General features: G+C 39.4%; 1 protein-coding gene across 1 annotated transcript in view; it reads left to right on the top strand.

The window, feature by feature from the left end:
- The window catches only part of Cv-c (RhoGTPase activating protein), a 437,455-nt gene that overhangs the window by 163,749 nt on the left and 258,817 nt on the right, over positions 1-14,889 (top strand). Inside the window, exon 8 of the mRNA XM_076802187.1 lies at positions 7,103-7,145. Within this exon, the coding sequence (XP_076658302.1) occupies positions 7,103-7,145 (43 nt within the window). The remainder of the gene's footprint in view (positions 1-7,102; positions 7,146-14,889) is intronic.

Here is a 14,889-nt window from a genome sequence, read left to right as displayed (position 1 = left end):
ACTCGATAATCGGTTGAACTGTGCGCTCGTTATTTTTAAAGCTTTGATCAACAATTTGCACGGTTAATACTGGCCGGTACCAGTTTTTCTCATTTTACTCCACAGACTTACCATTCTTATTTCGTCGTTATTGACCACTTCGATTTAGCGTGTATGTTGTTTAATAAGACGACTATAAATGTGAAAATGTGTTGGCGAACTAGCACCGCAAAATATCAAAGTACAATCCTGCATAAATTTCGTATAGAAACCGGTATTACTTATCCGTGCACTTCGATTGTTGTGTTTGTACAACATTACGCTTTCCTAGAGCAATTGATTAAAAACAGGAAGTAAATGGCAGTTGACTTTACTCTTGTAGATGGGAAATAATCCAAACATTTTTATATTCTTCAGCCAGGTGCCAAAGTTTGTTTATGATTTTATAAAACATTTCATTGAAATTATTGTATTAAAATAGCACGTCTTATTTTGTGTTCCAAGAGATGGAAGAGAATGAAAATTTTATAAAGATTGTCGTTATATTTTTATTCAAACCCATACCATAATTGAAGCATATAGAATTGATTGAATGAAAATTTGGCTCCCAAGGTTTTTAGTTATAGTTCAATTTAAATCAGTATTTTAATAGAGATATGTATGGGGTTGATTAAATGTAGATTTGATTTCAAAGAAAAATTAAAAGAAGTGTTTAATTATAGTTTTATTTAAGTTTTGGGAGTGGAATAAATTTTTTTATGATAAAAGGCATCGAGTTCTGCGACTGCCTAATAGATCAAACAGTATATGGGATTTCTGTGAGAATTTTAGTCCAGCCAGATATTATAACTCATACTCGGCCACAAACCATGGTGGACAACCGGTCTACGTAAATTGTTCAAGGCCACCGTGGACGCTTTGATGCTAAAAACGACTCTTCGCGTCGATGCACAACCGCACATCCAATACTCTATTTACCTCGAGAATTTTTTGCTGCTCCTAGCACTGAATAAAATACCGCCTGAACTTTCAGAACGAAATATGAAACTTGAATTTCCCATCGCATATTCCCGCTGAAGGAATTTCGACGTTTCGCTCAACGTTTTCGGAACAAAACATGATAATTAATGAGAACTTCAAAGACTCTATCGAAACTGTAATTGAGCACGATGCTTGACGACCTGTAAAATTCACAGAGAGAAAATGTGTTTATGCTCAACATTAAAAACTGTGAAAATGTGTTTGAAAAAGAGATTAAAAGTTCCATGGCAACGGCAAAATTTTCGAAATATATAATTTCTCGAATCAATGATTAAACCACACTGGGTAAAAATATTAAAGCAAAACTGTTGATTTGTTATAATAGTTCTTTTCTTCTTCTAGTTTGTTATTTTACGACGAACTCAAACCGACATTGAAAAAGAGAATATTTAATTACCATTTCGTGAAATATTAACGGGCGTTCTCTGTTCGCCGAATAATTATTTCCAGTCGAGGCTAAAATTAATTTCTCCTGGTGCACTTGAAAAAACAGATACGAAGCTTTTAGCTCTCCGTCCACAATTAATTTTCTATGAGCCCCCCGTTACGTCAGACGTTCTGCTAAATATTTTCGTGTTTTTAGTCTGTGCCAGTATGCAACCAACAAAAAAAAAACTGCTGCAGAAAGAGCTATGCTTTCGAGCCGAAATAAACAACCATTTCTTGTCAACACATCAAATATAAATAAATGCAACATTCAAATCTATCAAAAATGTCTGATTTTCAGTTTTTAAAGAATCGCATTATCGTGCCAAACTAAATATGCCAAATGTTGTAACTTTACCAAATACTGTATTGCGCAAGCTGTCAAGCGAATGTTTATGCAGCTAAGAATATAAATTACAACAACAGGCTCTACAGGTGTTGCACACGGTTGCCTTCGAATATTTTTATTACCCCCAGGCGTCGAATAGTACGTAAACTTTTCAATACAGGCAATGTTATACACATGCACGAAAAGATCGACAAATTTATCGATCTACTCGCTGCTTACTTACAACCCCGAGCACATAAATCGCGTTGCACTTTGAACAGTTATACCATAGAATTGTTATTAATTGCTCGGGCCACGTGCTTCGACAGTAATTTAATCGGGACTTCACTTATTTCCATATTTATGGGTCAACTTTGCAACAAGCCTTTCGTGAACTAAGAATTACGAGCATAAACATTGTGTACCACGATTTATATAAAATAGTCCCGGTACTGATAAGCGTGCTTCGTGCTTTATCACGTAAAGTTCAAGTGCACGAGGTTGATCAAACATTTCATTAAAAATCAGTGGTTTATGAGTACTCGTAATTTCGTTTCTTTGAACAAGATGTAACCACTTCATGGAACAATTTATTTTCTGATAACAGTGTACAGTGTTGTATATTCCATTTGTATTGAAATACGAAACTAGATTACCGTTCTTCCAAATTATGTTTGACGATTAAAACATATTTTTCCGCGCCAGTGGTTGGATTTTGAAGAAGACGATACAATAAATACATGTAAAACAGAAATTATAAATAAAATGGAAGAACATGGATCTAGCATTTTCCTTTGCCAATTATATCGAAATTTTAAGCTTCTATCGATCCGGTTTTTTCGTAATGTAGATTGAAAAAATGCGATTTGTAGTTCACAGTTGTTAAGGTAGTTTGGTGCGAGCTTAAAATCGGTGTGCACGGATTATCAATGAAACGTCGATACGCGAGATGGCAGTTCGCGCACGAGAGGTTCGTCGCTGCTTCGGCGAACATATGTTTTCGCGATACACATGTACAGGAGATCGGCAGGTTGGTGTTTGGGATTGATCAAAGCTAATGGGGCAGCGAGCCATGTCGGCGTATTAATCGGTTGGCATCCCTCATACCTCTAATAGCCATCGTGTGTGGGTTGTGTGTTTCCAAAGGGCCTTAGGTGGAGGAGAGTTTCCGACGAGGAGCGAAAAAATCATCGCACCCCGATGCAGCTTCGAGAATCATCGGTGACTACAATCTTCGTTCGTTGATGAACATATTTCCCCCTTTTTCGGTCCTGTGCAGAGTCTGTCACGACTCACTTCTAATCGGTGCTGACGATCCTAACAGTATTTTTCCAATTATTACGAATGGACTGTAAATTTCGTGCATTTGTGACCAATTAAATGACAGTCGGGGCATTTGGAGAATTTGGTAATTCTGATCTATTGTTATTAGATAATTGAGGAAGTTTCTGGCACGGCATTGCATTCGCACAGAAAGAAGTACCAAGTTTCAGGATGAACTTTATAAATACGTACGCCTCATTACGAAAGTTATTAAGCTCGTTAATATCTTCGGGAAGAATAGGCAGAAAAAAGGAAAACAAATTTCTTGGAAAGTAGAACGTAGTCATGAAGCTGCCACGAAGGAAAATTAAGAAAATGAAGATACCTTAAAACAGGAACCGTGAACTCGTTTAATTAATACTGCTTACCAATTAAAATTGATGTTTATTATACATTCAGTGATTGAGATCTTCAATAACCAATTGAATCTTTTATACTAAAAATCAGAATCATATTACATAGATTGCCAAAAAGAAATTTTTACATCCAATTAATTGTACGATTATCATTATTGTTCACAACAATTTTCCAACGTGTTCATTGTTTTTACAGTGACTCGCAACTAAAATCTCCTGCTAGGCCCTAACAGTTTCATTTCCAAAAGAAATTCGCCGAACACGGATGACAAAGAGGCGCATCGTATAAGTGGCAGTAGAACATCCCGACGATGCTATTCGTTAATTAGAGCATGCGATTAAGTTCTCCGCGGAATCGTGCTTCTAATTGCCTTGCCGCGACTCTGTTTGATTCCTTGTGCATCCAAATGCGTGCAAGCGTTTGCATGTTTCCAAGTGCACGCAATTAGACCAAGGATGCGTTCTTTCTGCGGCTTTAATTTGCTTTCGCGCACGATCCCGCGCGGCCAGCTGCGAGATAAAAAGAGAAAAATATTTGTCGAGGGGAACCGATGAACGATTTACGGTTCGGTTTCGGAGGTTAAATCGGAAAACAAAGGTTTCAACGTAGGCAGAAGGTGCACACGTCCGGATCAAAGCTCGCGCGGAATTCATTTCATATGGGGAATCTTTTTGTGCGAACAAATAAATTCTTTTCGGTGTGCTCTCGGTGGTGTCTTCTTCCGAAGTTATGCACCTCGTAAAAGACAAGGCTCGGTCTCACGGGCATTGTTCGTGAAAGCATTTCCAACGCGGCCTGCGATTTTTCGTAAATAGACTGCCAATGCGAACGTCTGCGTCCCGACGTTTACTGCCCGCGGCCGATCAACCGTCCGTTTTATCATACTGTATTTTACGCCGAAGGACAATTAGTTTCATCAGCTTTTTTCCCGCACGCTGTCGACTCGGCGCAGGTTCTTTTTTTATTCGTTGCCGAGAACCTTCGACTGAGAAAGCACAAGTTCAAAGATGCCTCTCTCAGAAATAATTGTCGACCGAGGATTTTTACGTGGAAATAAAAATTGTCTGCGTTAATTGCGAGTTTGTTTCTTTTCTTAACAGTTTGGTGTAACGTAACAGCATCTTTAAATTCTCCAGTTGTTTTCAGTGTTTCAAAAAGAACGCGTAACTTCGAGGAAAATAAAAATTCACCGAATTGATTGGCTATTTGTCAGCTAATAATTGACTAAACTTTTGTCAGGATTGATTTTTCTTGTCGAATGTCCGGCAAGTACAACGAAGGAATAAGGCGATGTATAAATGTATGAAGCGTGCACATCAATTCGAAATTACCAATTTAATTTACCAGCGTTCACTGATACATATTAATGAACGCTAAATTACCTTGCTATAACGATTTGAATGAATAAACACAGCTTCTATAAATCGATTAACTAAATATTGCAGTTCAATATTCACGCAGCATCGAAAGAGGAATTTATCGCTCGATGTTCCATATGATTATCATTATTATTTATTTATTGCTTTCAACCGTGGAGGGTTTGCGTAACATATCTCATATGTTTATTAATTCTTTGCACTAAAACATTTGCAAGCTTACTATTACAAACTTCTAACCATTTCTAACACTGGACTATGTTCTTTTGATCAAATAACCACAAATGAACGACGTGCACACTTTATCAATTAGGTTGTACAATGCATGCATCCGCTTCAGGATCTTCTACACAAATGAGAATCGAAAATCTTGATATCTGCAATTCTGATGACGTAAATGTTGTGGATGATACTCAGTAGATTATACATATTGACATGTCCAAGAACGTTCGCATGTTAAAATATTCATTTTCTTCAGTTTATCGTATCAAACGCGAAAAAATATGTGATGTGGTATCTCGTTTCTAAAATAGTTCTGTCCGAACTTGTACGTTCCATCGAAGAAAATATTATCTGTTCCCGAAGAATTTTCATGGGAAGATACTTATTTGAGAAGTATTCTCGCACAACAGATATTTCATCTCTAATAAAAGTTCCGTGGAAACAATTTATTTGAAAACGTTTACTAAAAATAACCAGCGAAAGAGTTTCTCACCGTAAAATGTAAACGTTAAAAATACGCAACATATTCGCAATTCTACGTAACATTATGCGTAACATAAACTAAGTATTCAGTATTTCCACGAACAAAATACCTGTCCCGTCGCAGCACTATATTGATTTCTATAAAAATATTTCCAGGAAAGTCCTAATTCCGTGAAAACGAAAACTTTCATAGTTGCATTATCTGCACTCGTTGGAATGTATACTGTGGGAATCCATCAAAGAATTTCATAACACTTTCAACCCTTTGCACTCGAGTGGTGACTCTGAAGCACCGCTAGAAATTATTGTGGCATTATTTCAAAGAAATTACAAAAGATATTACAAAATATTTGTTACATTACAAAATTCAGTATTCAATAGATTACTAAACATTTAAATATCATATGTAGAAATCGGATCGGTTTCGTACGAATAACATGAAAATATTGCAAGACGCGAGAAAAATTTAGTTTTAGATTGAAAATAGCGCCGAGTGCAAAGGGTTAATCCCTGATTCGATACAAAACCGGATGAGTCGACAAAGAAGTTGTAATCGGCATAACAGTGACAGCACGATGGGACACAAGGGGTTAATTAGGGTTAATTATTATATTTTCCTTGTTCCTGTTTACCTTTCAGGGAGGCGTAGGGAGCCCACGCGCCGGCGTTTTTATAAAATTACTTGTGCTAGGATTAATCGATGAACGTTTTGTGCGGCGTTATGGCGCAGATAAGGTCACGGTCGTTCGTTTGTTTCGACGCTGGCCTGGCTCGATATCGCATGTGGGTCATGGTTCGCCCTCTCCACGCGTTTTCCCATCGGCGAAGGATAACCCCGTGGTTTTTCTAAAAGCACGCCCCCGCGAAAAGCCCGCACACCTTAACCCAATACATCGCCGTTAAATATGATAATAACGTCCGCCCACGGCAATTCGGACGTCGCTCGTGCATCGGTCAATTAACGAGGCAAAACGATTCAAAATGCAATTTAAGCCGCGCCAATCGTTACTCGTCAGCCTCCGGTAACTTTATACTGAAAATCTGTTCGGTATTGGTCGCCCAGGCGAATTCGATCAGCAACTATGGCCGGCGACCAACGTTTTATCGCGGTCAGAACTTCCGAAACGGTCACCGCGTTTATTCCGCAAAAACGGATTAATGGGATTTGTCGTTTCGTCGAGGGACGCTAATTACCGAAATTGCGTCGTCCGTGCCTTGCCATGGCACAACCACTTTCACGTTGTCGATAGAAAATGTATCATTAAACAAATGAAATATCCCGAGAATTATGTGAACTCAGTGGGAGGTACTTTTAAGAGTTTTTATTTTAGCAGAATTTTTATTATAAAGTTGAATAACATTCGTTTGGTATTGAGAGTGGTGTTTTAAAGAGAGTTTTCACTTTTTCGTTTGTAGAAAATCTTTTCTTTTTTCATTGAATGACGGTCCACCAGACGCTGAAGTTTTGAATATGTAGAATCCACAGACTAATCATTTCGACGACGATACAGTAATTCATGCATCTATTCGAAATGGAAATTAATCAGATCCCGCTTTTTGGTTTCAGAGTTTGCAGCAGCCGCGCTCGCAATCGGAGCGACAACTGTCAGGTGAGTTTTCAACTTCCTAGCAAAGTTCGAATCGGTATTAGTTGTACAATACGATTTTCGAATGCTAAAACTTTTAATGACGATCCGCGTTGCTCCTTGTTCGCGACCTTTAATACCAGAGCCGGTATCGGTGTTCAACTTGGCTGCATTCTCAATAGGTATCTTCCGGCATAAAATTATTTCACTGCAATGCTGCAAGTCGAACACCAAACTGACAACTGCAACTTTCGATACTTCTTGAAAATCACAAAGTTTAAATTGACACCTCTGGCTACTATATTACCGTTAACGGTTTCATAGAGGCTTTTAACCTACATTGGGAAAATAGTATAATTTATTAAACGTTGACACGTTCATTGCGACCATAAAACACATGTCTGAGCGACTTTTATGTCGCAAATGTTACTTATTGTACATGTACATCTGTGGTTCACGCGTCGTTGCAAGGAGAAGGCTTCAATCTTCGAATCTATGAAAGATTCATTCAGGAAAACAATTTTTCAATGTTTTTTCAAAAAATGGTTTTTCAGTTTCTCATCTGCTCTGTCTTAGGCTCTGCTATCTGCTCTCTTAGAGAAAAGTGAATAATGGCTACTTTCGACGCGGTCGCAAGAAAATAGTAGCCCTACACGATCTATGTCACAGCTCGGACCCGAGGATTGGGCTTAGATCGAGACTCTACCGTGCTATTAGGACCGACGGCTATAAGTAAACGGCAGAGACATGTTCAAGTGGTTAATACAAGGTGGTCACACGGTTCCCTCCTCCTGCTTCGAAGGTCCTTTGAAGGTTACCTTGAAGAGTGGTTTCCTAATCTGCGGGCCCTGAAGTGTCGCGACAAATGACGACAAGCGTCGCGTCCGCTTCTCCATTTTTATTTCCGCGAGGCCTCGCGTCTCTTTCCACGCGGAGTGATTTATTGGATCGGAGCCGAGGCAATTTGTCGCTCGCAGCGAGGATGAAAGTAGCCTTGCACATCCGCGAAACTCGCGTGGGTTAATTCTTAATATTACCCCTGGGTCAGCACGCCTCGTACCGGAAGCTTTAATTACGACGACGCTCGGAGTCGCGCCTCGAGAAAGCAATTAGCACTGGCTCGCGAACGCGTCGATAATTAATTAAACTTTCGCGATCGATTCCACCGCTGTTTCGACCCGGTCTCTCGGCGCACGGGGATGCACGTGCGAGGATACAAACCATCGTTCGATGGCTCGCCAGCGAGCACGCAATGTATTTTGGGACTGCATCCGCGATTCTTTGATCCATTCGGTCGCATACCCGAATAGAAACCTGACGGAAGTGTTGTCCTCCCCGAAACGACGAAAGAAGTCCTGCTGGAAATTAGGAGGAATAGAAACGTGCCACCTGTAGATCTCTCTCTCTCTCTCTCTCTCTCTCTCTCTCTCTCTCTCTCTCTCATTTTCTCTTTCTTCGTCTCTCGTTGCGCTTTAATCTTTGATCCGACTGAGTGGTTTCCCTTTGACTTCGGTCCGCCGTCCTCGATTGAAAATAAGAGTGGTTAAGCTAAGTAATTAAGTTAAGAGTATGACTACTCGAACCGTTAATGGTAAAAATGCGGTATGTAAATGTTTAAACCGCCATAACGAAGTCTTGTCGCACAAACGAAGAGTTAAATGTACACGCGAAATAATTAGCATGAAAGTCTTCTTCTATGGAAATGAAAGTGAGCAGATCGTTCAAAAGAGTTGCCATGAAATAGTGAATTTCACTTGTACGACTGAACGTGTATTTTCGAAATAATCTGTCAATTGAATTGGAAATTTCGAACCGGATGGATGTTCTTAAAAAGTGGAGAACACTGGGTGTATCAAAATTTTATTTTTCCTTCATTGATAAACGGGATATTGGTCAAATTTTTAAGGTCAGAATTTTAATTGGTCAGATTTTAATATTTTCAACACTGTTGAAGACTTCCGACATAACGGTAAGGATTTTTTTCGATTCCATCTTCAATTTTTTCGTATGAAAGACCAGAAACGTTGACTTTGAATTTTGTATCCGTTTGAAGCAAAACTCGAAAACGCTATAAAAGTTTAAACACGCGTAACTGTTGTACACGTGAATTCCTAACATTGAAACGTGGATTTTCCGCATTTTCTTGCCAAAATCTACAGGATTGCGTAAAAAAAGGTAAAAAATTTCAGGTTTCCTGATGTAAAGTTTAACCGTACATTTTGCGAACTGACTCGCAGAGGAAACAGAATTTGAATTTGTAATAAGAATGCATTGGATACGCTGAGAACAGAGTTTCCACTTTCCATGTTTGTATGCATAAGAAAAAGATAACGGTGTACAGTGAACATTGTCTTGATTTCTATTTATAATGCGAACAAAGATGCGTTTGGAGAAAGCTGTTTGAAAATGTCTCTTCGTTTCACCATTTGTTGAGAGGCAGGGTTTGCGATAAAGCAACTCTTGCACGCTACAAACAGAATTATCGAAGTTTCTGTCAGCTCTTCGTTCATAGTAATTAAAAATCGATACCGCGAAGTACGCTCGAAGTACACGAAGTTCGAACGCCTCGAGTCAACGGGCGTCTCGTAATTTCCGTAACCAATCTCCGATCAATCGAGTGAACATTTCACGTTATGTAAATAGATGTTCACTGAACAGTGAACGTACAAACTCTGCAAAATATTTACAACTTCGAGAGAGCATCAGATATATCTATTATACCTAATTCCAATACTCACAATGTCCATTTTCAACAGGGTCAATATTGCAATCTACTTGTTGGCCATCTTTGATTTTATTGTGTCAAAGGACCGTCCAAAAGTCGACTCGATTAAATATTGGTATTCTTATTAAAAATGATTATGTCCCTATTGGGTTACCAATCTCAAAAATTGTCATATTCGTCTCATATCAAAACTTATCTCGTCCCGCAAGAGTGTTGACATAGTTGAAGTTTTATCGACAATAATTAAAAAACATTGAATAATTTTTCTTTCAATTTTTCCGTAATAATCAATATTAATATCATGGTTTATCAAAGTTATATCGGAGATGATGAATAAGTATCTCAGGTTAGGTTAGGGTATATAATAACTGATTTTGAAATTAACTAACATATGTAGGCTGCGATTGCTGACGATTAGCATGGTTTTTCGCTGGTTTAGTTATTACTAATAGCGAGAAAACACGTGTATATTTATCACGTCTGTATTCAGCGAGTCACTTCCTTAAACGAAAGAAGATTTATCGTTGCAAAATTACATCGGTATAGTGCATTTGTCATCTTCCGTATCGCATAATACCTCACGAGTCCTCCCCCTCGGAAGTCCACCATATTTCACGTCTTCGTTTCTTTGTTCTAAGACGTCCGAAGCATATTTCATTTTCCCACAAAAGAGAAAGGAAGTCTCTTCGCGAAGGAAAACTCTCGGAATTAGTGGAAATTGGGTGTAGAAATCGCTACGTTAATTGCGGCGCGTTGATTTTGGGTAAAAAGCTCCGTCGGTATTTATTGCGTTCTGCTCGGACACGAAATTAATTAGAAGTACGTTTATAAACCTCGAGGATTGTTGTATGTAGAAATTCGAATGAAAAGTGGGTCAAGTCTACTTCAATAAACCACTGTTAGTACACGGTCTCTCGAAACCGTGTATCTACAAGGTGTATTCGCATGCTAATGAATTCAGTTCCCGCGTACGTGGACTATTAATCAATCAGTGATTTATACTTTTACCGTATATGTTCATTAAAACATGCATACACGGGGGGAAAAAAAGAGTAACTTTATGACACGGAAAGTTCAAGATTAATCATTTTTGAAACGCGTTTCTTTTTAAAAGCGTACCGGAAAAGTTCGAGACAGCCATTTTGCATTATTTCAAAGTTACGCTCGATAATTATCCGAAGGTGAAATAAAGGTTAACACGTACAAGATGGAAGATAGTGCGTGATACAATCGTTTAGAAAACGAATTACTTCTAATTGCCATAGTTCGTAATTTACCTCCGGAAAAGAAAATGCGAAAAGTATGGAAACTATGCGAACGTAACAGGAATTCTGGAAAAGTCTTCCAACATTACACTGTTCTTAATATTTCAGTTACATTAGGATATATTTATAAATAGGACTTGCATTCATAACGGGTTATGACTACTAAAAAGTCCGCAAACGCGAGAACTTAATTAGGCAAAAAGGCTAATGCGGTCCATATTATTTTTGCCTCTCTTCTGCAACCACATCCGCAGCCGCATGCGCAACCTAAATCGGAACGGTGTGTTTCCTGTATACTTTTAATATTACGGGTAGGCAATGTAACACATCGACTATGAATCGCTTACGTTTCAAAAATATTTCAATAATTACTCGGATGAAAATACTGTAGTCTGTTATCTCCCTGCAATTGTGGTTCAATTCGATGTATTTGTTTGAAGCGTAAGATTATGAATTAAATTCGTCAGATCAAAGTGTAAAATGAAAATGGGTGAAACTATATCAAGATCTTCTGTGCTAATATTTTTTAGGATCGAATGAAAAACAAAACGTTAGTAAAATATTTGTTTGACCACCTCTTGTAAATTAACTTAATTTTCTTTTTAAGTTTACAAGATTTAGTATTTAGTCTATAATTTGGTATCGCTACAAGCAAACGGTGAGTTTCTTGGTGAAATATTATGTTGTTAGAAATCGATGTAATAATCGATCTAAAATGGAGGAAAGTAATCCATTACGGGTCAGCGTACATGTTCTTTACCATGTGCTCGGACGATTGACAAAAGTAGACCAAAAAAGACTCCTGTTTCACGCTACGCTAACTTCGGAATCGGGAAATTCTCCCCTGTCCTTCCTGCATTATAAATCTCCAACGAAACAACAACGAAATTGTGTTACTGTGTGCCAAAAGGAAAACCCATTCAACGATTCGCGTTCATCGAAACCCGAGATGGCCGCCATTTCATTCAAATAATGGAAGACGCGCAATAGAAACCAGTACAGCGGAGGTTATCTGCAAGGACCATCAATATTTCAACGAAACTCTGTTACTTACGAGTAACATTGCCCTAGACGATAACTTTCCATATTAATGAAACATTTTCGGAATTAATGCGTTAAAACAATTTCCTAAAAGGTTCATTCTCAATCATGTAGCGTACCCAAAGTGATTTTTGGGAATGCTTTTCTCGAACACTGTAAGACATAGTCGAGCAAATACTTGCGTAAAAGATGTATTTTAGAGAGTAACTCATAATTTGAATAATTTGACTCGGTCCCATAATTAGACGGAAAATCATAGCAGAAAGTTCGTCTTTTTCTCAAAACTACGCCATTTTTACAATTTTGCAAATTTTAATAAGAGAGGATTGTCGTGTGCGAATTTGCATAAACTAACGATTCCATTTCGATTTTTTTTGTTGTTTGAGATCATTTTTGTGCACCGCGCGGCGCGTTTCAAGGATGCCTTTTTCGAGTCGCCATCGCACCGTTGATACTAACGATTAAAATTTGTAAATAATATTTCTGTCCACGTTATAAGGTTGATAAATGATACCTCAAATTTTGAATTAATCTACGCGTTATATTTTCAAAAAAAAAAAATTCTTGAAAAACGGGCCATTTACTCCCCCTTAACACTAGGTTTACGGGACCCGTCGAAATGATTTTTTGCCATGGTACCCTAATCATTTTTTACGTAGCATGAACGGAAGAATCGATCTGTGCAACAAAAGAATATGCATGCATAGTGCTCTTCGAACCATTTATCTTTCTCCTTTATCATTTTCTCGTAAATGCAATAATAACGGAGTTATTACTTGAAACAATTGCGTGGACCACCCTGTATATTTTTCCATACTGTACAGGGTGTATAGAAATTATATGTCACGACCACCATAGCGTGATTCTACACCTCTGGATCGGTGGAAATCTGTTTAAAAAATGCACCGCAAAATTCACGTTGACCTTGGAAATCAAGGTCAATGTGCCGACAAATTTTCTTTTATTACATCGTACAGTACTCATCACTCAAATTTTTCGATACTTTGACCTTAAGTTTCGAGGTCAGAATGAATTTTGCGGTGCAATTTTTGTCACAGATCCCCACCGATCCGCAGTTGTAGAATCACGCTACGATGGTCGTGACATATAATTCTTATACACCCTGTACATACGAGAATGGTGCAATTTACTCGTAGAGTTCGGAAATCTTTCGAAATTGATTAAATACGAACAAATGTAACAATGTAGAAAATATTTTGAACAACGATACAGCAATGTTTAGTGGCGGCTTACAGTCGCCATTCGAGCGTTAAGGGTTAATAATGGTGGAAGCGATCAGATTTCGCTAGTCGCGTGTCGCGCGGAAGATCGTTGCAGTGGGATCGAAATCGTGGATCGTCGGGTTGCGAAGGTGAGCGCGTATCGAGCAGGTGATTTGATCGGTTCGTTGGGGTAAAAAAGTCGGAGAGACGCTTGCGCTGCGGCGGTGACGGCGGCGGCGACGGTGGCTTTCGTCTCGTCGGCCAATGGAACACGGTGCCAGTCGTCGCTATCACGGGCACCGCGGCGCTGGCCGCAGTTCACCAAGCGGCGTCCACGCGACTCGCGACGACGCGACGCGCCGCGTCTTAGGTCCTCGAAGCCTGCGAAACCCTTGATGCGAACGGTCCCGCGGCAAACGGGCCCTTGCGAGCAACCCTCGCCGCGTTCGTCGCGCGAACCGATCGAAACCGGAAGTCCTCGGTCTTCTCTTCTCTCGTCCGCGTGCTCGTGTGCGCGATCGTCGATCGGGACCCGATCGTGTTCACGTTAGGCACATCTGAATCGTTTCAGTGCTCGTTCCTTCGACGCGGCAACCATCGCCGAGGATAATTGATCGACAAAAGGGTACGCAGCGAGTGCGTTCAATCGCAAGTCAAACTCACTATTGTTTCCTGGATACTAACCGACTCGTGGGAGCAACGCCTTTGAATTCGCGCTGCTCGTCGATCGTTCGAGCGACATTTAATTCGTCACGCTATGCGAGAAATCGGGCTCGTTCGGTGGCTTTTGTCGCAGCTACGGCGATTGTTCCGATCGAGCTGGTAATTGCGTCGCTAATGTGACCCAGTCTGTTTTCATTCTCTTGATTCGTGTTTGATAATCATGGGACTTGTTAACGAAGATACTCGTCTGTGCGATACGGGAAGGAGTTACGAGTTTGTGGAGTTTTATAGCGGTGCTTATTATTATACGTGTGATCTGCACCCTTGGAAATCGATGGTTTCGAAGCGAACTGTTTTCGAACGTTTATGAGATCTATACCGATTTATCTGTAATTACGTACAATTACACAAATCAGGATTAAATTCAATCGTTTTCTGTTCAAGTGGATGTTCGGTTTCATTCTGACCGGATAAAGCTCCATTTTTTGACCGTCTACCGGGACGCGAATTTGCATAAATTTACATAGAAATCTGCGGTCTAGACGTTTCCTTTTATCTCCTGTGGTCCTGGAACTGCTCGAACTCGTGATTCACGTAATTGAGTATAATTTATTGAGTTAGATACCGTGCCCCTTTTTCTGGTTGCGAAGAAACGATTTTTTACTCTTCGTGTGGTAATGGTGGCAGTATGGAGGTGCGAGTGAACGTTCTGTGCTTGATTTTGCGCGCCAATTTCTTTCGAACGACGCTTTCGGGGACGTTTACGCTGGATTTAGCTTCACTCGAGAAGTATATTAAGATCGTATTACTTTCGATTATTCCTGATAAGCATTTGGGTCTCTGAAGCGATT

The sequence above is a fragment of the Halictus rubicundus genome, chromosome 16 (genome assembly GCF_050948215.1).
Source record: "Halictus rubicundus isolate RS-2024b chromosome 16, iyHalRubi1_principal, whole genome shotgun sequence".
Taxonomy (NCBI): Eukaryota; Metazoa; Arthropoda; class Insecta; order Hymenoptera; family Halictidae; genus Halictus; species Halictus rubicundus.
Note: the sequence above shows the minus strand (reverse complement) of the source record. Positions and strands in the feature narration are given on the sequence as shown.